A 24,094-nucleotide genomic window follows, 5' to 3' on the forward strand; every position below is an offset into this window, starting at 1 on the left:
GGAGAGTACAGTGACTCCCCAGCCAAAGTTGTCCTGCTGGGTCAGAGCAACAGAGTGGCTTCTTGCCTCCTCTAGGAGAGCAAAGCAGATAAGAGTTGGGTTTTTGTGAAGACAGTGAAAATACCTCTGAGTCAGACTGCCCTGAGAGGAAAATAGCAAGGAGCAGGAAAGCTGAGGGAACATTTTATCACCCGTGAATCATTGTTCAAGTTCAGTGGTAAACTGGAGGAACTGGAAATAGGATTCCTCTGCAGGGAAGTCCTTGATGCTTCAAGGAGAGCATTTCCAGAGCCCTCTTGGTGTGGCACAGAGCATGCAAATACATTCCAAGTAGATGTGTTTGCTGTCTCTGGAAAAACAGTGCCATAATTGTTCACCAATATTTGAAAAACAAAACCCTGTCTGTTCTTAGAGAGGGTGTTTCAATAAGTCTTCAGCATCTACAGCTGCATGTGACCCGTTTGTTGGCTAAGGAATGTACCTGTACAACCTATGAGGGTTGGGCTGGGTTTTGTTTTGTGTTGCAGGTTTTGGTTTTGTTTTTTTTTTTTGCACAAAGAACAAAACCAGAGAAACAATTAATTAAAGTGAAAGTTCATATAGTGACAGAAATAAATGTGCAAATTGAGAGGTAATGTCTTTCTGGGCACTGTGTGGATGTTAGGGGTTAACAGCTGCTTGCTTGGAAAGGGGTTTGTTTGCATTGGGATATGATTGGTGCTCTTCTCAAAATCTAAGAAACACAGGTTTTCCCCTACAACTTTGTGTCGTATGAATTAAATGTTAGGTGCTTTCTGACTGAATGTGACATGTATACTGTCAGTGGAAAATAACACCTTTACAGGTTGTACATGCTCGTCTTTTTGCAGCTAAGATCCTATTTTCCTTACACTAGGGTTCTCAAATACTTGCAGTGAATGGTTATATTCTGTTTAATACATCAAATATCCTCCGTAAAGCAGTGAAGTAGTTAATGATTTAATTTAGTCTTTTGCAATGGATGATGCAGATGACTTACATCCAGAAATTAAAATGCTAAGAGAGCGCATCATCCTATGGATGTGGAAATATGGGTTCCTTCCCCCGCAGTAAATGCATAATTTACTGGATGCTGCATTGTATAGTTAACCAAGGAAAACATTTATATGAAAAATAAATTAAGACCTAAGGGTATGACTGTTTGAGCCAGGATCTCTTTTATTCCTCCATATCCCTTTATTACTTACAAGCTTTTTTTCTTCTACATTCATCTCTCTTCCCAGGTGCTGTGCTGTTTTCTTACTGATGCCGTGATATCATTTCAGAGATGAATAGGAGAGAAGAGTAAAATTGAGGAAATTTGTTCTGCTGCAGAAGAGTAAAATTGAGGAAATTTGTTCTGCTGCGGCATACTAGCATTTATGTTTGTTGTAAATTCCAGCTAGGGACTTAATTTAGTGCTTGGGATCAAATATCAATCCTTTCCTGTAAATTAACCTATATATGAGTGTAATTTCTTAGAAATGTCATGCTGGTCTTACGCATATTGAAAATGGGTATTCCAGCTTTCACTTCATAGAGTCAAAAGCATAAGATTACTTTTTTATCTGTTGAGTAATGAATTCATTTTTATGCAGAGTAAAGCTTGCATAACTTAAAAATGAACATTAATTTAGTTGATAGCCCATAGCAGCTTTGGAAAAAAAGTCTTGTGTTCTGGACAGATGTTCCTACCAGGCAGCTGAAAGCAAGCTGGTGACCTGGTAGGTTCTCATTCTTCACTTTTGCTACATGGACAATTTAGAGGGGAGCTGGAGGGTTGTCTTCTTGCAAATCATGGATCCACTAGGTATTTTTAGAATGGTTCCACTGAGTCACTTATTGCATAGCAGGCTTGTATCTTAATCTAATGAGGATCTTTCTAATAACTTCAATTGCTAAAACATTTGAATGTGGGAAGGAGGTGAAAGTAATTGGATTGCAATAATTAAATAATCCAATGCGATTACCTTCAAAAGGTTGTGTGTGTATGCTTCCTGAATGCAAATAAGAATTGATCAGTACAAGAAGCACCGAAGCTGCATCTGTTCTGGAGGGAAATAATTTGGTGGGGTGCAGGTCTGGGGGGTCTGTGGGTAAGAGGGAGGGTTGATCATTTTGTTACCTCAAAGCTCTGTAAGCAAGACTGATACACAGATCTTAAAGAGGGAGTTAATTTTGAAGCTTTGAAAAAAAAATCCTACTGTGGTAAAAAACTCGTCGTTTTACAGCTCCCAAAGCTGTAGGTTGATGCTTACTGAGAACTCTAGCCCTGCATTTACTTGCATTTGCAGATAAAACTAGATTCCCTACAGCATTTATGCTGGAGTGTGGTGTAGTCACTGCATTGCTTCATGTGATACATGATGAGAAGTGCTTTTGTGGAACTGATGAAGACCTGAGGCAGCTCGGCTCTCTGAACCTTGTGCTAGTAACCTCAAGGTAACACAATATTTTTCCATGATTGTGACTTCTGGTTCATTTTTTTTTGGCATCTCTTTACTTGACCAAAGTTTCTGCAGTGGAAACTGGTCAGAATCTGATTTTGATCCAGTGCCCGAACAGCAGAGCATGTACTGCTTCCAGGCATATGTGCTCGGGTAACTGGAAAAATCACTGAACTGCATTGCTCATTGTCCAGAAAACTGAAAAATGGGTGGAAACTGTTTCACAGCTGAGTAGTAAAACTGTCATGTTGCTGTAATTTTTTTTTTGAGTCATAAAAATCCATTTCTCCTGAGATTGTCTCCTATGAATCTTTGTTTTATATTCACTTCCCACAAAACACCCAAAAAGCCCTCTCTGTAAACAGAAACTGTGTTAAACAAAGTGGTGTCTCTTTCTCTTAGGACTAGCTACCACTAATGGTTATAACAGTTTTTCTCTGACAAACCCATGCAATTCTATAGCTGCATATAACCTACCAAAACTTTGATGTTTTCCCTATTATGCAATATGCATTTGCATTTAGTTTACAGCAGCATGAATTAAATGGGGAAATGTCTTATAAAGTATGGTTTCAGTTAAGATGTTGTGTAAGCTTTGTATGAAAAAAATCCTGCCTTTCAGTCTGTCTGCCTGCTTGCTTGGTGTACTGTTTTGTGCAATTTTTTTTTTTTTTTTTTTTTTGGAAGATAGGTGGTAAATGTACAGTACTTCAAGTTTGCGGTTTCTTCCCTAGTGTACCTTTGCAATGACCTTCATTCCAAGACTTTTCCACTGCCTTCTCCCTAAGCAGAAAGGAACTAGTAAAGTGCTCTGAAAGTTCATTAACCCCTGAACCTAGTTTGCACAACACTTCAGTAACTCATTCCCTGTCTTCTCTGGAGATGGTGGCTCAAAATGAGGTTATTCACAGAGTCATAGGATCTTCGGGTTGGAAGGGACCTTTAAAGGTCATTGAGTCCAACCCCCCTACAATAAGCAGGGACATCTTCAACTACATCAGGCTGCTTAGAGCCCCATCCAACCTGACCTTGAATGTTGCCAGGGATGGGGCATCTCCCACCTCTCTGGGCAAGCTGTGCCAGTGGTTCACCAGCATCATTGTGAAAAATTTCTTCCTTATATCTAGTCTGAATCTACCCTCTTTTAGTTTAAAACCACTACCCCTTGTCCTATCACAACAGGCCCTGCTAAAAAGTCTTTCTGATAAGCCCCCTTGAAGTACTGGAAGGCTGCAAGAAGGTCTTCCCAGAGCCTTCTCTTCTCCAGGCTGAACCACCCCAACTCTCTCAACCTGTCCTCATAGCAGAGGTTCCATCTCTCTGATCACTTTTGTGGCCTTCCTCTGGACCTGCTCCAACATGTCCATGTCTTTCCTGTGCTGAGGGCTCCAGAGCTGGACGCAGTACTCCAGGTGGGGTCTCACCAGAGCGGAATAGAGGGGCAGAATCACCTCCCTTGACCTGCTAGCCACAATTCTTTGGATGCAGCCCAGGATACGGTTGGCCTTCTGGGCTGCGAGTTCACATTGCTGGCTCATGTCCAGATTTTCCTCCACCAGTACCCCCAAGTCCTTCTGGGCAGGGCTGCTCCCAATCCCTTCATCGCTCAGCCTGCATTGATACTGGGAGTTGCCTTGACCCATGTGCAGGACCCTGCACCTGGCCTTGCGGAACTTCATGAGGTTCACACAGGCCCATTCCTCAAGCTTTTCCAGGTCCCTCTGGATGGCATCCCGTGCCTCAGGCCTGTCAACTGCACCACTCATTCATGATCAAAGGTTTTATATAACATATATACTTTAATTTTTGTAGGATACAGGGTCATGTTGGGGTCCATGGCAAGAAACTATACTAGTGACTCTGACAATGGATGAGGCAAGAGACATTTGCAGGGGAGGATTATGAAGGAAAGCAAATAAGACTATATAGATTTAGTAAGGAGAATCATTAAAGGTAGCAAAAATCAGATTCACCAGCTGATGGTCAAAAAAGTCCATGAGTGAACCTTCTTGTCCATTTCTCCCCTACCCTGCTCTTTGTACCAGACTGCAGAGTTGCTCCTGAGGTCCCTGTTCAGCATCAGCTGGGTGCCTGCATTGGAAGTTCTGCATCTGACGTTGCTGTTTTATGGCAGAAGGAGAAATGAGAAGTCTGGACTTTTATTGACCCATGTCTGACAAATGCTATGTAGATCATTATTATGGAGATTGCTGTAGTGACAAACCTCACCTAAAATGTTCTCTGCTAGCCTGGGCATGTATAAAAGCAAAGCAGTGGCATTTTATATCACTGGGTGGGATTGATGGTGCACTTAAACGTTCAAGGGCTCATCAGATTCCTTCCCCCCACACAGCTGGTGCCAGCAGCCTCCACATGGTTTTTTGGTGCACTCCCTGTGCTGTTCACACCTAGGACTGCGTGCAGCCATTATTTGGTTCGTCTCTCTTGCACCAGCCATGTTTCTCTGGTGCTTCTAAGCTTTGTGCACAAGGGTTGCTAGACTGGCGTCAATGGTAGTGGCATGTTGGATACAACAGTAGTATGTCAAAGGTGTTGGCTGTTGGGAGCTGGCTCAGCTTCTTCTTGAAGCCTTACTGCTCCTGTGGCTTTCTTGCAGGGCTTGAAGCATGCAGAGTAAAGAGTGCAATTATTGCTCAAAAGGCTTTTATTTTCTAGGAAGCCCAATGCTTGAGTTGCAGACTGAGTTTACAATGAAAATATTGTATCTTCTAGAAATGCCCTTGTGTAATAGCTGCTAAGAGACAACCTCCCTAAACCAGCCCTGAAATAAAGCCCATTCTTCAAAACTCTTTAACCTTTTCCCCATTGTCCCCCTTTCCCAAACGAGTAGCCCTTGCACTTAATTTTAGAAACCAAACCTGCCCTGTTGTAGTGTAAAAGAACCTAGAACAGATCTACAGTGATGTACAGCTATACACCATCTCATAGTCTTAAAGTCCAGTGAGTAAACCCTTGATTAGTTTGGTTTAAATCACACATTTGTTCATCAAACCCGGTGAAAACAAGGTAGAACCTGGAATGTGCCCCAAAATTGTAGAGTTTATGCAGAACACTCCGTCAGAGTTGTGTGATGGACTTTGTGGGGACTAGCATGGATGAGCATGAGACACACACGCATTTCCCTGGGTCTTTGAGGGTGAGTTTGCAGGGGGCTGGGGGATAGGGTGGGAGTGTTGGGGTTTCAGGTTGTTTTGGTTTTGGTTTGTTTGGGTTTTTTTCAGGAGGACATAGGATGAGGACCTGTTAGATAAAGTCTTGGTGCCTGAGATTTTGGCACTCTGCTATTAAATTTTTTTTTGTTTTTGCTGAAACACAGGCTGGCTCAGAAATCAGTTGTGGTTTTGACTTTTGCTTTCGTATATTTTCTTTCAAAATCTATCAGAGAGATGAAACTCCTCATCACTGGTTCTAGTACACTGGCAGTGGTTCATGAGCTGCCACTAAACGTGAAAGATGTTTTATTCTTTCAGATAAACCCAGTAGCAGCTCATGTCATTAACTGGTAGGAACCAGAATCTCTTCACATCTCATGCCCTCAAAAGTCCCCGGGGAAGTTGAGAGGTTTATAGCGCTGTAGTATCTTTAATGCAGTTGTTAAATATTTTTCTTTATCCCACTTCTAATGACAATGTCTCTCTGTTGAAGGCAGTAAAACTGTCAGTGCTGTACTTGGACTTCAAATACTGCTATTGTCATGTTTATTTAATGACAGCAGATAAAGTTTTTCCAATGTAGGTATTCAGTTTCCGCAGAGATATGGCTTTTGAATACTTCTGAATTGTCTATTATTGGACATTTCAGAACAGGTGGAGTTTTTACATTTTTTTGTTGCAATACTAAAGAAGACTTCAATATACTGATAGTGAGAATATGTGCTAATACCCTATTAGGTATGCCTGAAACCTCACATATTGCAGTAACCCTGGATATAGTATTATCCTAATCTCTTTTCCTTTCTTCTGTCAATTAAATCGCCAGATGAGCATTTTAAAGAATATTCCAGAATAGTTTAGTGTCTTCCTTTTCCTATTTGGAAACTGTTCTGTAACTGTGTTAAATCAGTTCTGTGGTTAGGACAGCTGACAGAAGGGAATGTCTTTATTTTTAACCATGTAATGTCATTTGCACTGATGACCTACCTCCCTTTCCCAAGGAGCAGTAACGCACATAGGACAGGCGTTGATCTCTGGATGAGCCTGATACGACTTCAGAAAATGAAGATGAAAATTTCCATACCAGGTGCTCACTACAAATAGGAATAAAACTCATTTCACACCTTGTACTGGGTTTGATGCTTAACCCTCTTGGTCCCTCAGCAAGACAGGAGATCAAAAAACCCCACAATATATGGTCCAAGGTATAAAAACTAACGAGGAGTATGTTAAAATGCCATTTAAAACAATTTCCTGAAGCCCAAGAAGACTTACAAAATATTCTGGTAAATTGTATGTGTTGAGTGTTACCTCTGCTCTGTCATACAGCTGGGGCATGCCTGAGGCCTAAAGGCAGTAGCGCATTGCACAAGTGCATCTCGGCGAAGAGAAATGTTTAAGAAGGCAGGAGTGAGGAAGGAAAACGTTCACAAACAGGAGAGGAGGTATCTGTTACAGGAAACTGATATATCGGCTTTCTTCACTCACACTGTACAACTAGAACTGGTGGTTTTATGGATATTCTGGAGAAGTGAAATGGAATAGGGATAACTTGTTTCTCTAGGTAATGGTGGTACTGGATCTCTCTACAGCAGAATTCACAGTATTGTAACATGCCAACATTTTAGGACAGTGCATAAGCATGTCTAGTATGTCTGTACTGTATGCAACACCAGTATGTGTCTTTTGCCTTAACTTCATGCAAGGCACCAAGGAGAAAAGACAAGAGCCCTGCCTGTGAGTCAGTCACAGAGACTCAACTCCACGGCTCCAAGTGACACTTGAGTTTTCCAGCAGTGAGATGACAAGAAGCTCAGGCCAGACTAGGGATCGAGTAGAGAATCTTGCATCCTGCCTGGCAGTGTTGTGCAGACTTTCGTGGAGCATATTGCAACCTAAATGCTCAAACTAGGATTTGTATGAGCAAAATTACTTTATCAGAAAGAAGATACTATGACATGTACCACTGATAGAGTAAGTTTGTGTAGACGGCGAAGTGCAGAGCTGCCATGCTGAGGTGGACATGCTGCCGTTGACATAGGCACCTCTGTGAGTAGTAGGTGCTCCGATGAAGCCTACCTCCTGCACATGTGCACAGCCTAACAGTGCCTTTGAGACCTGCTTGTACAACCACAGCCACCTAGACTTGAGACACATATTCTTGAGCATAACAAAGAGAAGCAATAATTTTTCTTTTAAAATACATTTTTTTCACATCCCCTTAATATATGAAGGTGTAGCCACTCTTTTGCATGGCAGAATTATTTCTGTATAGCCTGTCTCCTTTAAAAATAAATCATCTTGGTTATGAAAAGACTAGAAGAGTATCCATTGATTTGATGGGTTCTAAAAATCTTTCCAAGCCAATTCGCTGGCAACAAAATGAAGGGGCAGCTCATTTCCATAGTGATGCCAACTGAATCACTCTAGAGCAGTTGAAGAATGGATCCTGACCTGGGTGGGTGCTGTGTTTAAGTCCACTAACCATGCAACCAGCAAGTACTCTGTGCTGTATATCCATAAAAAAATCTTATTTTCATTCATGCTTGGTTTTTTCTTTGCATTCTTTAGACGATTCAAAAGTTCTGGGCTTCACATCTAGTGGGTAGTATTGTGTTAAGGAGTATACAAAAATGTGCAGAATTGCAGCTGAAAAAAAGACACACTCTTCCAAGAACATTTGGCTTCTCCCAAGTTCAGTTGTTGGTGCAGTTTGTTCTTTAGTCTGAATCTACTTTGAGAAAAAGTTTGATGAACTGAGGTCAGTTTTTCTTCTTTCAATAAAATGCCTTATCTAACCCAGTGATCTTAAGAGAATAAAATAATGAGTCATCATTTTCTAACACAAGAATTTTTATGCTTTTACATCAGCTTATACATAGATACTGGAATTCCTTTGTAATGCTTAACATAACTTTTTAATGCTTGTTTTAAAGATATGCATAGTAATTGTCCTTAATTTTAAAATAAATTACTTACAAGATCTTTTGTTTCTCTTTATTTAAAAAGATTTACCGGGGAGATAAATATTTCTGTAATGAATTACATGAACTGATGTGCTGGTTATGTTCCCTTTCACATAGCTTAGAGTTAGATAACATCCTTTCATACTCTTCTTATTCCTAGAATGCTTTGTTTCTCATTTTGCATGAATTAGTCATGGAATAGAAATATGTTTGACTATGTAATGCAATGAGTGTACTATGAACCTACAGAAGAGGCCTACATTAGTAAAAGTAGCTTCACTCTTAACTAGGAACCTCCACCAGCTATTTATATTTCTTAAATTTAGGCAGAAAATATTTTTGTTTCAATATCATTCAGCTAACAGTCTTAATGTTGAAATAATTGTTAAATTAATTAGTAAGTCTGTAGTGGGTACAATTTGAAAAACAACAAGACCAACACAAAACATCCAAATTACCACTATTTTTGCAAACAAAATTGATTTCTATTCCCTCTAGCTTTTGAAAAATCTTTTCTTGAACATAGTGCTTTTTTTTAAACAAGCTGAATAATCTGTACTATATTGTACTGGATTTGTTATTTGCCAGAACCTTAAAGCGGACAGGAGAGACAACATTGTTGAAGCCTGGGAGTTTTGAAACCAGTAGCACTGAATATATGGATTGGGATTGTCAAGAAAAACAAGTGTCTCGCAGGATATTGGTGCACCTCCTCAGGGCTGTTTCTTATGGAGTTATTTCAGCTCCCTGTGATTCATTCCGTTGTTTTTTTGTGCACACTCATTTAGTCCTGTGATAACTTCAATTGTCGAGGATAAACATGTTAGTAAAAGCTCACCTGTTTGGGAAACAAAGTCGTTAATCTGCTTCCAGAATTACAGTGACCACCTTCCTAGCAAATGTGGACCCAAAGGTTTTGGACCCTGTCCCAAACCTGGTGTACAGCCCCATGTCTGTGAGCATCTTCCCAGACCTGTGTGCTGATGTCCTGATGCAGAGTGCTGCTCTGACAACAGCTTCGGTTAGCTACAGCGAGAAATGATGGAAGAATTTGGCCATCTCACTATTGACAGTACAACAGCATTGTTATCAGCTGATGAATTGTCCCCGAAAAAGTATTGGTGGTTTTGCTTCGGATCTACTGAAGAGCTGCTGATGCATTGGTTGCAAAAAGGCCATTAGACTTAGGAGGTAATTATACTGCATTTTGTATATTTTGAGTAATTTGTGACAATTTTCTAACCACGGGACTTGCTGACCCAATGAAATGTTAGTTTTCAGAGGAACATACTGTGTCAAAGTATATGCATGAAACTTTCTAAAATGACACACCTTGTGTAGTGCCCAAATAAGCAGTGCTCTGAATTATTTGCTGAAAAACGAGTTTGGATGTAGGGCAGGACGAGCAGAAAACTGATTTTGGGTATGTGCAATCTGGGAACACAGAATGGTGCAGCCCTTAGCTTGAAGTTTGCAGGATAGATAACTAGTTCTTGGATTGCTTTATTATATTGCATGGCATCTCTGTTCAGACTCAATTTGTATATGTGATGTCTTAGATCAATTTATATTATATTGTATTGTATTAACATATTGCTTTAAACATCTACTGTCTAAAAAGGACTGAAATCTGTTCTTCCATGAAAACGAGGTAACAGTAGGAATCACCATGTAGTCTTCTCCATAAACTATATTTCCACATGTTTCATGAAGTGGAAAGAGCCATTCTTGCTTGTTTTTTTTCCTTAATGCTATCAAGTGCAAGTTATAGATTTGCTGCAGGTAAATAAGGCTTATGTTTAACATTGACTTCTTAGATCCCTCTTGTAGCTACTGTTGCATGCTAACTTTACTAAAAGACTAAATAGACGTGAATGACACGGTTTGAAATGTATTGTGCTACAGTAGCACACCTGATCAACACATGGCTCAGGGGCTGGTGCCGTCATCAGAATTTTGGGTTTTTTGACCACGGGGCGGTTTACACGGCACCGGGCCTCCTCGCAGCTGATGGAGTGCAACTGACTCCAAGGGGCAAAAGAATTCTTGCTTATGAATTGGCAGGCCTCATCAAGAGGGCTTTAAACTAGATTTGGAGGGGGGAGGGGATAAAACCGGGCTCACTAGAGTTGAACCTAGGGGTAGCGTGCCAGAGTTGAAATAGATAGCCCAGCTCAGGTGCATCTACACCAATGCACGCAGCATGGGCACCAAACAGGAGGAGCTGGAAGCCATTGTGCAGCGGGACAGCTATGATGTAGTTGCTGTCACAGAAACATGGTGGGATGCTTCTCATGACTGGAGTGCTGCAATGGATGGCTATAAGCTCTTTCGAAGGGATAGGCAGGGAAGGAGAGGTGGTGGGGTGGCTCTGTATGTTAGAGAGTGTTTTGATTGCATGGAAATCAAAGATTGTGAAGACCAAGTAGAGTGCTTGTGGGTAAGGATGAGTGGGAAGGCCAATGAGGCAAATATCCTGCTGGGAGTCTGTTACAGACCACCCAGCCAGGATGAAGAGACAGATGAGACATTCTATAAGCGACTGGCAGAGGTCTCGCGTTCGCTGGCGCTTGTTCTTGTGGGGGACTTCAATCTACCGGACATCTGCTGGAAGTATAACACGGCAGAGAGCAAACAATCTGGGAGGTTCCTGGAGTGTGTGGAGGATAACTTCCTGACACAGCTGGTGAGGGAGCCCACCAGGGGAGGTGCCTTACTGGACCTGCTGTTTACAAACAGAGAAGGACTGGTGAGAGATGTGGTGGTTGGAAGCTGTCTTGGGCTTAGCGACCATGACATGATAGAATTCTCAGTTGTGAGTGAGGTAAGGAGAGGGGTCAGCAAAACTGCTACCATGGACTTCCGGAGGGCAGACTTTGGCCTGTTCAGGTCACTGGTTGAGAGTCCCTTGGGAGACAGTCCTGAAGGACAAAGGGGCCCAGGAAGGCTGGACAGCCTTCAAGAAGGAAATCTTAAAGGCGCAGGAGCAGGCGGTCCCCATGTGCTGTAACAAGAGCTGGCGGGGAAGGCGATCGGACTGGCTGAACAGGGAGATTTTGCTGGGACTTGGGGAAAAGAGGAGAGTTTATCACCTCTGGAAGAAGGGGCAGGCAACTCACGAAGAGTACAAGGATCTCGTTAGGTCAAGCAGGGACAAAATTAGAAAGGCAAAAGCCCAGCTAGAGCTCAGTCTGGCTACAGTCGTAAAGGATAATAAAAAATGTTTTTACAAATATATTAACAACAAAAAGAGAGGCAAGGAAAATCTCCATCCCCTACTGGATATGGCAGGGAATATTGTCTCCAAGGATGAGGACAAGGCTGAGGTACTTAATGCGTTCTTTGCCTCAGTCTTTAATAGCCAGACCAGGTATCCACAGGGTATTCAGCCCCCTGAGCTGGAAGATGGGGATGGAGAGCACAATATATTCCTCATAATCCAGGAGGAAGCAGTCAGGACCAACCTGGACACCCACAAGTCTATGGGGCCTGATGGGATCCACCCGAGAGTACTGAGAGAGCTGGTGGAGGAGCTTTCCAAGCCTCTCTCCATCCTCCTCCTGGTTAACAGGGGAGGTCCCAGAAGACTGGAGGCTTGCCAATGTGACGCCCATCTACAAGAAAGGCCGGAAGGAGGATCCTGGGAACTACAGGCCTGTCAGCCTGACCTCTGTACCAGGGAAGATTATGGAGCGGTTGGTCTTGAGAGTGCTCACAGGGCATGTGAAGGACAACCAAGGGATCAGGCCCAGCCAGCATGGGTTCATGAAAGGCAGGTCCTGCTTGACCAACCTGATCTCCTTCTATGACCAGGTGACCCGCCTAGTGGATGAGGGAAAGGCTGTGGATGTTGTCTACCTGGACTTTAGTAAAGCCTTTGACAGCGTCTCCCACAGCATTCTCCTGGAGAAACTGGCAGCTCGTGGCTTAGACAGGTTTACTCTTCGCGAGGTAAAGAACTGGCTGGATGGCCGAGCCCAGAGAGTTGTGGTGAATGGCGTTAAATCCGGCTGGTGGCCAGTCACACACGGTGTTCCCCAGGGCTCGGTTCTGGGGCCAGTCTTGTTCAATATCTTTATTGATAAAGATAGTATTTTTATCTGGATGAGGGAATCGAATGCTCCCTCAGTAAGCTTGCAGATGACACCAAGCTGGGTGGGAGTGTTGATCTGCTGGAGGGTAGGAGGGCTCTGCAGAGGGATCTGGACAGGCTGGATTGATGGGCAGAGGTCAACTGTATGAGGTTTAATAAGGCCAAGTGCCGGGTCCTGCACTTTGGCCACAACAACCCCATGCAACGCTACAGGCTTGGGGAGGAGTGGCTAGAGAGCAGCCTGGCAGAAAGGGACCTGGGGGTGCTGGTTGACAGCCGGCTGAACATGAGCCAGCAGTGTGCCCAGGTGGCCAAGAAGGCCAACAGCGTCCTGGCCTGTATCAGAACTAGTGTGGCCAGCACGAGTAGGAAAGTGATCGTGCCCCTGTACTCGGCACTGGTGAGGCCGCAGCTTGAATCCTGTGTTCAGTTTTGGGCCCCTCACTACAAGAAGGATGTTGAGGTGCTTGAGCGTGTCCAGAGAAGGGCAACGAAGCTGGTGAGGAGTCTGGAGCACAAGTCTTATGAGGAGTGGCTGAGGCAACTGGGGTTGTTTAGTCTGGAGAAGAGGAGGCTGAGGGGAGACCTTATCGCTCTCTACAGCTACCTGAAAGGGGGTTGTGGTGATGAGGGTGTTGGCCTCTTCTCCCAAGTAACTAACAATAGGACAAGAGGAAATGTCCTCAAGTTGCGCCAGGGGAGGTTTAGATTGGATATTAGGAAAAATTTCTTCACCGAGAGAGTGATCAAACATTGGAACAGGCTGCCCAGGGAGGTGGTGGAGTCGCCATCTCTGGAAGTGTTCAAAAAACGTGTGGACGTGGCACTTCAGGACATGGTTTAGGGGACATGGTGGCGCTGGATTAATGGTTGGACTTGATGATCTTGAAGGTCCTTTCCAACCTAGTGATTCTGTGATTCTGTGGAGTTGTCTCGGATAACTAAATTTTCTAGAGAAGGTTAATACATTTGGTTTGAATCAGCAATACAGTGTTATATGGAGAGTTTACTAGTTAAAACTGGAGACTGCAGGGGACAGGGATTAAATTACCTTTAAAGGTCCTTCCAAACCCAAACTATTCTATGAGTCTGTGATAAGGATTTGAGGAACAGTAAGGCAGGTAAGAGTTGGCTGTAATTGAGATGACAGTGGGCTATGCAGAAACAAGCAAGAGATTACTGGTTTCCTGCTGCTTTAACTGGTGACACTGTTGCTAGGCGTATTTTGATGAAACTAGCTCATAAACTAAAGTTAAGAGAGGACTTCAATTAGAAAGGGACTTCAGAGGTTGCACAAAAACAAGTGAATGACACTGAGGACTGAAACAATAAATGTTTAATGACCCAGATGGTACATCAGTCCAGATTGTTGTCTGAAGAAACAAGCAACAAGTGTCTCAAGTGTGTGAAGGGCATGGACTGAGTGACAGGGAGCTGCCGGCATCATATGATTATGAGAAAGCAAAAGGAATTCTGAGATACATTGGGAAGGTTTTCTAGCAGAGAGGAAACCACTGATATGTTTGTGGAAAGACCTGGAGCACTGCGTGGTTGTAAGTGCCTCTACTCAAGGATGGCAACTCTGAACTGATGGGGCAGAGGAGGACTGCCAGGCTGCCTGTTGCCTTGATCATACTCTTCAGACAAGGATAAGTGTTTGGCTTCTTCAGCCTGATGCTCAATGGGCATCTGATAGCACTCCTGAGTACACTGAGGGGAAGATCCTGAAGCTGAAGAGTTCACTGTTGGCACAAATGGATATAATAATCTTAGTAAATAGAAGCTGAAAATCTCAGAACCTCATTCCTTTGCTTAGAAGTTTTCCTAAAGCAGAACAATGAAACAACAGGCAGCAGATGGACCAAGGCCTACCCTGAGATCAGGGGCAAAGCTTCTGCAGTGAAGGGGTCTGGATGGGCTGATGCAGGAGTGCCTTCTTGGGCTATCGAGGGTGTCCCAAATCCTCATCGGAGGCGTTGAATGAACAGTGGTATTCCAGTCCTTGGGAAAGGCAAAGAACAAAAAGCCATAGCAGTTTCCAAATACTGTTGTGATGCGTTCAGCCGAGATGTTGAGTACTGCATCATACCGAGGAACCACCTTACAGAGGTTAGTCTGAGGTTGATGTATAAGGCTGCTGTAGGAGTTTGCCTGTTTATTTCCCCACCTCAGCAAAATAATTTAATTTCAAAGATGGTCTTGTGCATTCATTGTCACTACTTTGTTTTCATTCATAGTTACTTTTTAATTCTTCCTCACGCATGTGTTGTGTTTTTTTCTTTTGTAGAACAGTTCGTGTCTGGCTGAAGAGAGATAGTGGGCAGTACTGGCCCAGCATATACCATGCAATGCCATGTAAGTATAAGAAGATGTTCGCTATCTACTGTGTATTTGCAAAATGGCTTTTCTGGTTTTAATGAAGCTTTATGTTTAGACCATTTACACGCTTACCACTCCGTATTAAATACTATTCTTGAACAATCCTCTTGGTTTCTGTGAAGCTTTACCAAGTTGCATGCTAATGCTTCTGAGAGGCATCAAGGATACAGATATGCTAGGAAGGGGTGAGCATTTAATACAAACATAGATTAAAAAATGTGGGAGTTCAAAATGTAGTCTTGCTTTCTGCCACTAACGGAGTTCATAAAGCTTTGTAAGTCTCCAGTATAAATCACTCTGCTCTTCATACTGCATGTACTCTGTCTGTTAGAATGCAATGGTAAAAGGTTTTATTTGATAAGGACTTAATATCCTGCAGCAGCTAATATGATAGAGAGGTTACTACACAGGGAAGGCAACTCTTCCAGTGAAGCAGCAGAATCATTTTACCCTTGCAATTACATGTGGAAAACCAAGTCTCCCTGATGGATCCCTCCAGTATGGTCTGCTGTATGTCTCCTCTCCCAAAGAGAGTGTTTATGCTTTACAAGAAACTGCAGACCGATGTCCATTTTCCCAAGAGGCAGTTGAAATCGCAGCCCTAACTATTTGTCATAACCCCTGTGTTGGGTGCAGGAGTATAACTGCAGGTCACCAGCAGTGGGGGTATGCTGATGCTCCTCAGTCAGCTTCAGATGTGCTGGGTTAGCCTGTCTTTGGGAAGCTTATGAAGCTGACCTTAAATCCACAGATTTATCAAGTCCCATTGAGGCATTCTTACTGTCTGGAGAAAGAATTATTTTAAGCTGATAGCTATATTTGGAAGAGAGCATCTGCCTCCATGATATGTAAAGTATTTAATAGATAGAAGTTTTAGTACCACAACATCATCAACTTGGGACCCTAGAGTGGCCACAGTGTTTGACTGCCTATTCTGAGAAAGCGTTCATTTCATAGAGAGGGGGATCTCTTTTTTTCTTTTAGTGATGGACTAGCTCATAAGAATATGTCAAGCCTCAAAGGTACTTTCTGTTCAAGATTTTGCACAGAAAGGTATTGAAACCAGCTAACGATGTGGCAGCCTGTGGAGCTGTGTCATGATCACTAGCAGTGGCCTGAATTCCCTTGACCTGTCCTAAGGTGTTTGCTTTCTCCAGTCAAACTGTTATGAAATGGCTATGCTAGCAGTTTGGCAATGATACTTCTCTTTTTCCATGTGGTATTTTTGCATACATTTGCATTTTTAAACCTTGTTAGGTCCTCCTCTGGTCTTAGTAAGGCTGCATTATTGCCAGTAATAACAGCTTCACTGGAAATGATGGAGCAGGTCCAGATCCATTCAAAGGGGACTATTTTAAAGCTCCTTCATAAATTTGAACACCTGACACTGCTCCTTTACTTATAAGGCTGGCAAGCTTTTGAGCCATGAGATATTAAGATTATACTGTGTTATTCACCAATTGCAAGAATGACCAGGTATAATTAATGACTGGAGCAATGCTAATTGCATTGTTATCAGCCATGTCTTTAAGCTTGGAAATTGTAGGAGGGGCTCTGAGTCAACCTCTGCGCAAGTCTGTACTTGACTGGAAATGATTGTTTTGTCTGCTTCTGTGTGGATCACCTTTTTGATGGTCCTCTGCTTTAGGTTGACACTGTTTTTTGTTGTCTAGAGAACAATAACTGCCCAGAGGTTCTCTGTGTAAAAATGTAGTAGGCACAATGATGCCTTTGTGCTGCTTAGCAAGCTGTGAGTGGTGACCCCACCTGTAAATGCCCCATTAGCATGACTCATGACTTTAGGTATGATGGTGCATGACCCACACCCTTTTATGATTTGGTATCAGATAGCCTTAATAACTGAGTTTGCTTCTTGGGTGCTCTGGGAGATGAGGAGAATAAGGAATTGGGCCGACTCAGCCATGTGCTTTGGTCAAGCTCTGCACCCAAATGGGTCCATCAGTGCATTCTGAATGTGAAGCTCATTAAATACCTAGAAAAAAGATCAAGATTATACATCCCTTCTAAGCAGGGACATTTGCTGCTGTTGATGTGGGATTTCCCCAGTTATGAAGTCTTTTGCCCTGCCTATGGGTGTTTTTTTGGTTGGAAAATTCTGAACAACATGGTGGCCACATTTTTTCTCCTCTAGCCCATGAGAAAGGAAGAGCTGTGGGTGTTATACACACTGTTATATCATCAGTAAGGCAAACTAGGTAAGCTGGAAACCTTGCTAACATATCTCCTTCACACCAGTGTTGTCTCAACAACTGTATTAACTATAGATCTCTGACGAGTATGTTAATACTCCTCATGGTTAGATGTGTAACACAGATTATAGATGTGTAACCATGGCTAGATGTGTGACTTTTGGGCAGTGTCTGTACAGGAGAAAAAAATCAACTTAATAGACCTGAATTTATGAAAGGGAAAGGAATTGTAGTCAAGAGAAGTAAGCTTTGCCAAAAAAAAAAAAGTGCCACTCAAAAAGACCCAAACCCAACCAAACAAAAACCTCTCACAGATGTGGAACAGAGTAAAGGATTTATTGTAGTGAGGAACAGTTGCAGATAATGCAGAGTCTTAGTCTTTGAGGCAGATAATACACTGTCTGTCTTATGTTTTTCATAGCTAACACTTTGAACGGAAGGGTAAAAAAACTGCAAAGCAAAACATGCTCCGGTCTTAAACTACGCCACTTTTAGGCACTTCAAAGGGGGTCTTTGAAACTGCATGTACAAAGTCTGTATTTCTCTTCTACTTTTGTCAGTTCTAGTAGAGGTGACACACTGTTGAGAGCATGAAGTATGTAATTTGGCTTTTCCTCCATAATCCATTTTCCAAAGGCTAAAATCAGTGTGTATTTGCCCAAAGGCTAGAATTCGTGTGTATAAAGATTACAGCCAGACTTCTGCATCAGGAATATCCTGTCCTCTGTAGCAGTTCAGATCAGTCTTTTTCCAGTTTGAAATCCAAATCATAGCTAGGTACTGAAGTAGAGGGCCTTTAGAGTGCTGTTATTTTTCATGGCTATTATTTTAAAAGGTTCTTAAACATCTCAGAAGCTTAGGGTTTGGAGGTTTTGGTTTCTTTTACTTTTTTTTTTTTTTTTATTTCTTCCCCTCTTTTTAATGAGCCTAAGTGCTTAGGTATCTGAATGTCATCTTATTTTCACTAAAGCATAAGCTGCTGCAGTCCTGTTACAACTGGCATCACTTCAACTACATTAGTGTAGCTAGTGTGGACATAATTTTACTGCTGACATAATGATTTTTTCCAAGAGCACATGTTACTGAAGAATTCCCTTAGGAAAACAGTTATAGGAAAACAGTTATAGCAAAATAAGTATCTTTACACTGCTGTGACTATGTACACACAGGTCTGGAATTTAGAAGTGACTTTTTTGTAATCAGCCTGTGTCAAACAGTTGCTTGCACTTTTTATGTCTGAAGTGTTTCAGGCTATTTGGGAAAAGCATACTTCAAATAGCTAATTTACCTGAGACTTTTTCTCTGTGAGCTCTTTATTGCCTTCAGAGTTACTAATAGCTCTTTCAATGCATGCATAGTGTCTAGCGTTGGTAAGCTGATATGTAGAATATGACCACTCTGGCATTAAGTGCCTTTAAAAGAATTTGATGTTTATTCTGCTTAGAATTGCTTTTTTTTTTTTTTTTTTTTTTAAAACTGTCTGTTTGTCCTACAACTGTCTGATGCTGCTACAACCCGAGAAGCCTCAATACAATAGTAATGCACCACCCTCTGAAGGGATGATTCAAGTTTGCCTTTGCTCCTTCCTATACCTCTCCCTCAGAAATTTTGTCACTTCTAGTAGCCTTAATTTAAGTGTTTCCCTTCTGGCAATTTCCTTGACCTGAAGCCTTTTCTCTTATTTAATTCAGTCAGCCCTTCCAGGAAAGAAAGAAACTGAGGTGTCTGCCTCAATGTGGATCTGGTAGGCTTTCTGCTGGTGGTTGGTTGTCCTTTAGGAAATGGTTCAAGGAGAAGTCAATACTGAAAGTAGAACAAGTTTTGTTAAACAGTCAGCATAGACTTTTCTCTTCTTATAGCTTTGTTGCCAACTAAACTATCAAGGGAGATTTGCTGAGCTATGGTCTGTTTAATCCTAGGTGAGACGTTATACAAATTGAGAATATACCAGATATACAGTACTGCAAAAGAGAGGGCTCCAAGCTTGTTAGTAACAAAAACACTGAGAGTAATCACAACAGAGAGTAAAAACCAAAAGGGGGGAAAAAGCAGAATTAAAAGAACATCTGACTGTACTTTACATTTATCACAAGAATATGGTTTAAAAAACACTCTTATCGCTATCAAAGGTGCAAGAAAGCCTTCCCCTAGCTGCAGTTGGCAATTGACGCTGAAAAATTATTCCTGAAGGCTTCTGTTGGGACAGCAGGACTCCCAGCTGCATGCTGCTGTGTTGAGCAGTGAAAATAACCCCTGCTTTCTGAATGCAATTTCACAATTTCTCAATTAAACCAAGCATAGCTCTTGAATTCTTGCAAGAAAATTCTGGTTTTACCCTTGATGCTAACCCTGCCAGATCCTTGAGGGAGCGTAGTGTGATTGACTTTTGTGCAGTTTAAGAGTATATCCTGATGTTTATTAGAGTAATATTGATATAATAGAACAATGACTAGTTTTCCATACAATCTTTTATTTTGGCCATAGTATGTGATACTGTCATAGTGTTGTCTGTGGTGAAACTGGAGTAGGAGACAGTTGGACTCACAGCCTTTATGTTGATTCCTACAGGTTAACTTTCTTACTGCCAGTATAGGATGCAAGCCTCTGATATAATACAGTGTTTTCTTTTATTGTCAGTAAAGTTCAGGCAAATGTAAAATGCTAAATTACGCAGCTAAGTAATCTCTCAGATTTATACTGAAATGTCAGGTGCCTCTTATACCAAAACACCACCAGTGCTCTTGTATGACATGCCTGTTTTCAGATAACTAGTAAAAAAAAATGAAGGATCTGGAGCAAGAAATAGCCATGTCCTAATAAGATAGGGTGGAATGAATTGCAAGAACACTTTTTTTTTTAAATGCTTGTCAATTGGAAGGGGCAGAATGCTAAACAGCATCATAAAGCATGTTAGCTAGTTTTAGGCTTTCCAGAACTTCAAGAAAATGAGAATCGCAGTTTTGTTAACTTCATCAACATGTTCATTTTTTTCAGCTCCATGTTCATGCATGTCTTTTAACCCGGAAACCAGAAGGCTGTCCATAGGTCTAGACAATGGTACAATCTCAGTAAGTACATCCAAAGATTTCTAGTTGAAATGCTTCCCTTTTGCGAAGTATATGTGTGATGTTGTGGTGAGGATATTTTTGCTAGTGTTTGGGAGAGAGAATTTTTGCTTCTAGTGGAACTGAAGCTATAGTGTGGAAGATGTCAGATTGTTACAAATTTCATTTCAATTGCCACAAAGTGATTGAGTGGGGTTTACAACATTTATTAGGCAACTAAACAAACTGTCTTAATTTGCATATCTCTTAAAAGTAACAATGCAGAAAAACAGCTGTTGTTTTGTTAAATTTGAGTGCATTGTTAATCATACCATACCAAAGTTTTCTGAAAGCAACAATTAGGAGGGGAAAAATCATCTTCTGAGAGGCAGAAGGTGGATTTCTGCTCCATATCTAGCTGCTTTTCCAAACATCAGTGTTCAGATTTTGTTTTCTTCTCACTTCCTTCAGAGGAGTTCATTAACATCTAAGAGAGATCTCTGTGCACGGAAAGGAAGCAGGGTATTAAAACAAGAGTGTGTTTCCTCTATCCTGGGACAGAGGGTAGCAGTTGACCTTATTAATTGGATTTTTCTTGTGGGATGATGAGTGAAGACCTATATCACTTTGTGGAAGGCTCATGGGTCAGAGAGGTATTTTTCATCTATGCCTCTTCCAGTTTAATATCATTTTACTATCATTTCAGATTTTTACTGCTGTTGTCTCCACCTTATGGGCTTTAACTGAACGAGTGCTTACAGGTTGACATAAGGGCAGCTGTCTGCACTAAAGCCAAGAAGGTGTTTGGGAAAGGCTGTGTGGCCCTTTTAGCTGTTGCCTGTGAGCTATATCAAAGATGTGAAGGTTTTGATCTATAAAGCTACTAATGGCTGGTAGCAGAGATTTTTTAGTGCCTATAGGAGATTTTCCCTTTTGTATCTAGGAGATGGGAGAGCTGCCAGAGAATTCCCTGCACCTCTGAAATTCCCTCCTTCCCACTCTCTGAAATAGCTGTAATTTGCCAGTCCTACTAGACACTTTTGTTTTCGTCAGGCCTTTGAGGCAACTTATTTACAGTTGAAGGCAACTGTAAATAAGGTATATAAATACGCTGGCATGATGGAAGAGATCGGTCCTTTGTCTTCAGGGCATTCTGCCTTGAAGAGGGTGCTTGAGTCTGAATGGAGTCAAATATTTTCCATTCTGAAGCTAAAGAAGGTAAATGAGATATGCGGTGGCAAACTTTCGGTAGTTATAGGTATATACATTGTCGTGTCTAAGGTAGATTCTATTTTCTGCTAAGCTGGGCTTTTCTTTTCCCAGTCTTCTGGATACATAGGAAGGGGGAAGGGCTGGCTTTGTGTCACTTGATTTACTCTCCTGTAGCTGCAGGCAGTTGTGTGGTAGACGATTGTGCAGAAAATGCACTCCACAAACTTCCACAAGCAATGAAATATTTCCCTCTATAGCAAACCTAAGGCTTATAAGAGAAGCTGCAACTGTAATGTGCTACCAAAAAGGGTGGAGGTGGGAATGGAAGAATAGCAAAAGTAGCCCCCTATTCAAGTCCCTGCAATATTGGGGTGTTAGAGAAAATCCTCAGGTACTTGAAAGTAGGTTACAACCACCCTCTGGAGGAAAGGATGTTTTCCTTCCTGGGCATAGCTATGATGACCAGTTTAGCACAGGAGTATACAAGCAGGGCACGAACTACAAAATGAGAGAACTTACTGCAGCAAGGTGACCTTAGTGTCCTTACTTTTAAGTGTGTGGCCCTCAAAGGGAAAGTAAGGCAATTTACTTGAGAAGCTTGAAATATTTGGGAATTAGTCAGTTATTCCATGTTAGCACTTCTGGTAGCAGCCAGCACCCTTGTGTACACTGGGTGCAGGACCAAAAAAAATGCTGAAAATCATTCTGCATCTTGACTTCAACTATGTAGAAGGAAAGGACTCCTGGCAAGGGCTGTAAGCTAATATAATACTCATGAGAGTGCCACATAATCTCAAAGTAATCTTTCTGCAGTGCAAGGAAGTACTGCCTTTATTTTCAAATGTAACTGGGGATAAGAAAGTGGAAATGCCTTTTTCTTTCAGATTAAATTTTTGTAAACTGCATGGATTTTGGTTATAATCCTGGCACCTCAGAAATGTGTATGGTGCATTTTGAGAAGGATGGGCAGCAATGCTATTGTCAAAGAAATGTGTTCCAGCAAAGCCACCATGAGGTGAGCTTGTATGGCCACCTCCTTGTGAAAGAAGGTGACAATTTTTTGTTCTACAAAAACGAAGAGATTGTTTTCAGCCTTTTGTAACTTCTCAACAGGAAGGCTGCACAAACATTTGTGCAGCACACTAGACCATTCTCTTGAGCAAAAGATTGTCTAGCATCTTGCTTGAAGAACAGTGGTACCTAAAGTGGTGGTGGGGAAGTTTCTATGATTTTTTTTTTTTAAACTTTGCAAACCTTTTTTGAGAAGAAATGACATTTCTCTTACTTTGTGTCTTAGGGACTGCCTGAGGTCCCTTTTGGAAGCTAAAAGACTTTATCATGGTCATAAATTCCTTGCTCTGAATTAGAGAAAAACATGATTTAATGGGTGCAAGTCTCTCTAGATACCACAATAAGAAGAAATGCAGGAAAGCTCTATTACTTGCAATAAACAGCATAATTCCACAGCCAAGACGAGACTCCTCACCTGATTTCATCCATCTGAAAGTTAGCTTCCCAGATAATGTTAATCATTAGGTTCTGCAGCCAGTAGAGGTGAGGTGAATTGCCTCACCCATGTAACCCATGTTACTTCCCTAGAAACTGTTTCAGAATAGCGTAAATCACTCTCCCTATTTCTAGAGAGATTTAAATGATGGATTTAGTTTTTAGATAGCTGAAGCTGAATTAAATTGATCTTTTTTGCTGACCATGCTTGTATCTAGATGAAGGTGTTATCAAGCAGGGCCACAAGGACAACAGGGCACCAGAATAACCCTGTCAGAATTCTTCCTTGGGGATGGTACTTATTAAGATAGATTCATCTTCCATGTCATTTGATCTTGCAGGTGTCTACTACAGGTATAGCTATAAACAGCACTTTGAATACCTGCGATTGAGTCAGGTTCTACCTGCTGATGTGTACCCTTCCCCTCTGCCACTGTGGGAAGTTTACTATTTTTTCCTTCAAGAAAACTACGTGGAATCATAGAATCATTGAGGTTTCTGTCCTCTCCCTGTTTTTGTACTTTATATATAAAGTGAAGACACTGTAATCATTTTATAGAGCTTTCTTTGCAAAAGACACGGATGTAGAGTCTGACAGTAGATTTAAGAGTCTTCAGTCTCTTCCATTTTTTAAGTGGGTTTGCTGTTCTCTGGAAGACATGGTGAGAGTGCTGTCAGTCACTTGTGTTAACAGGACAAAATCAAGCCTTTAAGGAGATCTGCAGGGTGCTGTCAAAACAGCATCATCTGTCAGAGTACAAACTGTAAATTTCCTCGGGTGGGAACTAGGTTGTGAATGGGTAACATGTAACTAATATATAAAGATTATTAACTCTCAGGAATGGATTCAGTTGCCTAAACAGAGGTCTCTAGTGCTATTTTGGGATACATCAGTTGGCATCCACCTGTAGCTCTGGAAAGGTGTGGGTCTTCCTTAGACCTTGGGCCGTGTCAGCCAGCCCCATGGCCAAGGACTCTGAAATGGCACACAACTGATTATGGGTTTTGTTTGCTTTAACAGGAGTCATTTGAAACAAGATGCTGAT

General features: G+C 41.8%; 1 protein-coding gene across 1 annotated transcript in view; it reads left to right on the top strand.

The window, feature by feature from the left end:
• WDFY2 (WD repeat and FYVE domain containing 2) overlaps window positions 1-24,094 on the top strand; it is a gene marked incomplete at both ends in the record, with an annotated part of 71,936 nt that overhangs the window by 24,709 nt on the left and 23,133 nt on the right. The window contains 2 exons of the mRNA XM_082012142.1: window positions 14,985-15,052; window positions 20,281-20,354. Of these exons, the coding sequence (XP_081868268.1) occupies window positions 14,985-15,052; window positions 20,281-20,354 (142 nt within the window). The remainder of the gene's footprint in view (window positions 1-14,984; window positions 15,053-20,280; window positions 20,355-24,094) is intronic.

This window comes from Phaethon aethereus (genome assembly GCF_964289735.1).
Source record: "Phaethon aethereus genome assembly, chromosome: 1".
Classification (NCBI taxonomy): domain Eukaryota; kingdom Metazoa; phylum Chordata; class Aves; order Phaethontiformes; family Phaethontidae; genus Phaethon; species Phaethon aethereus.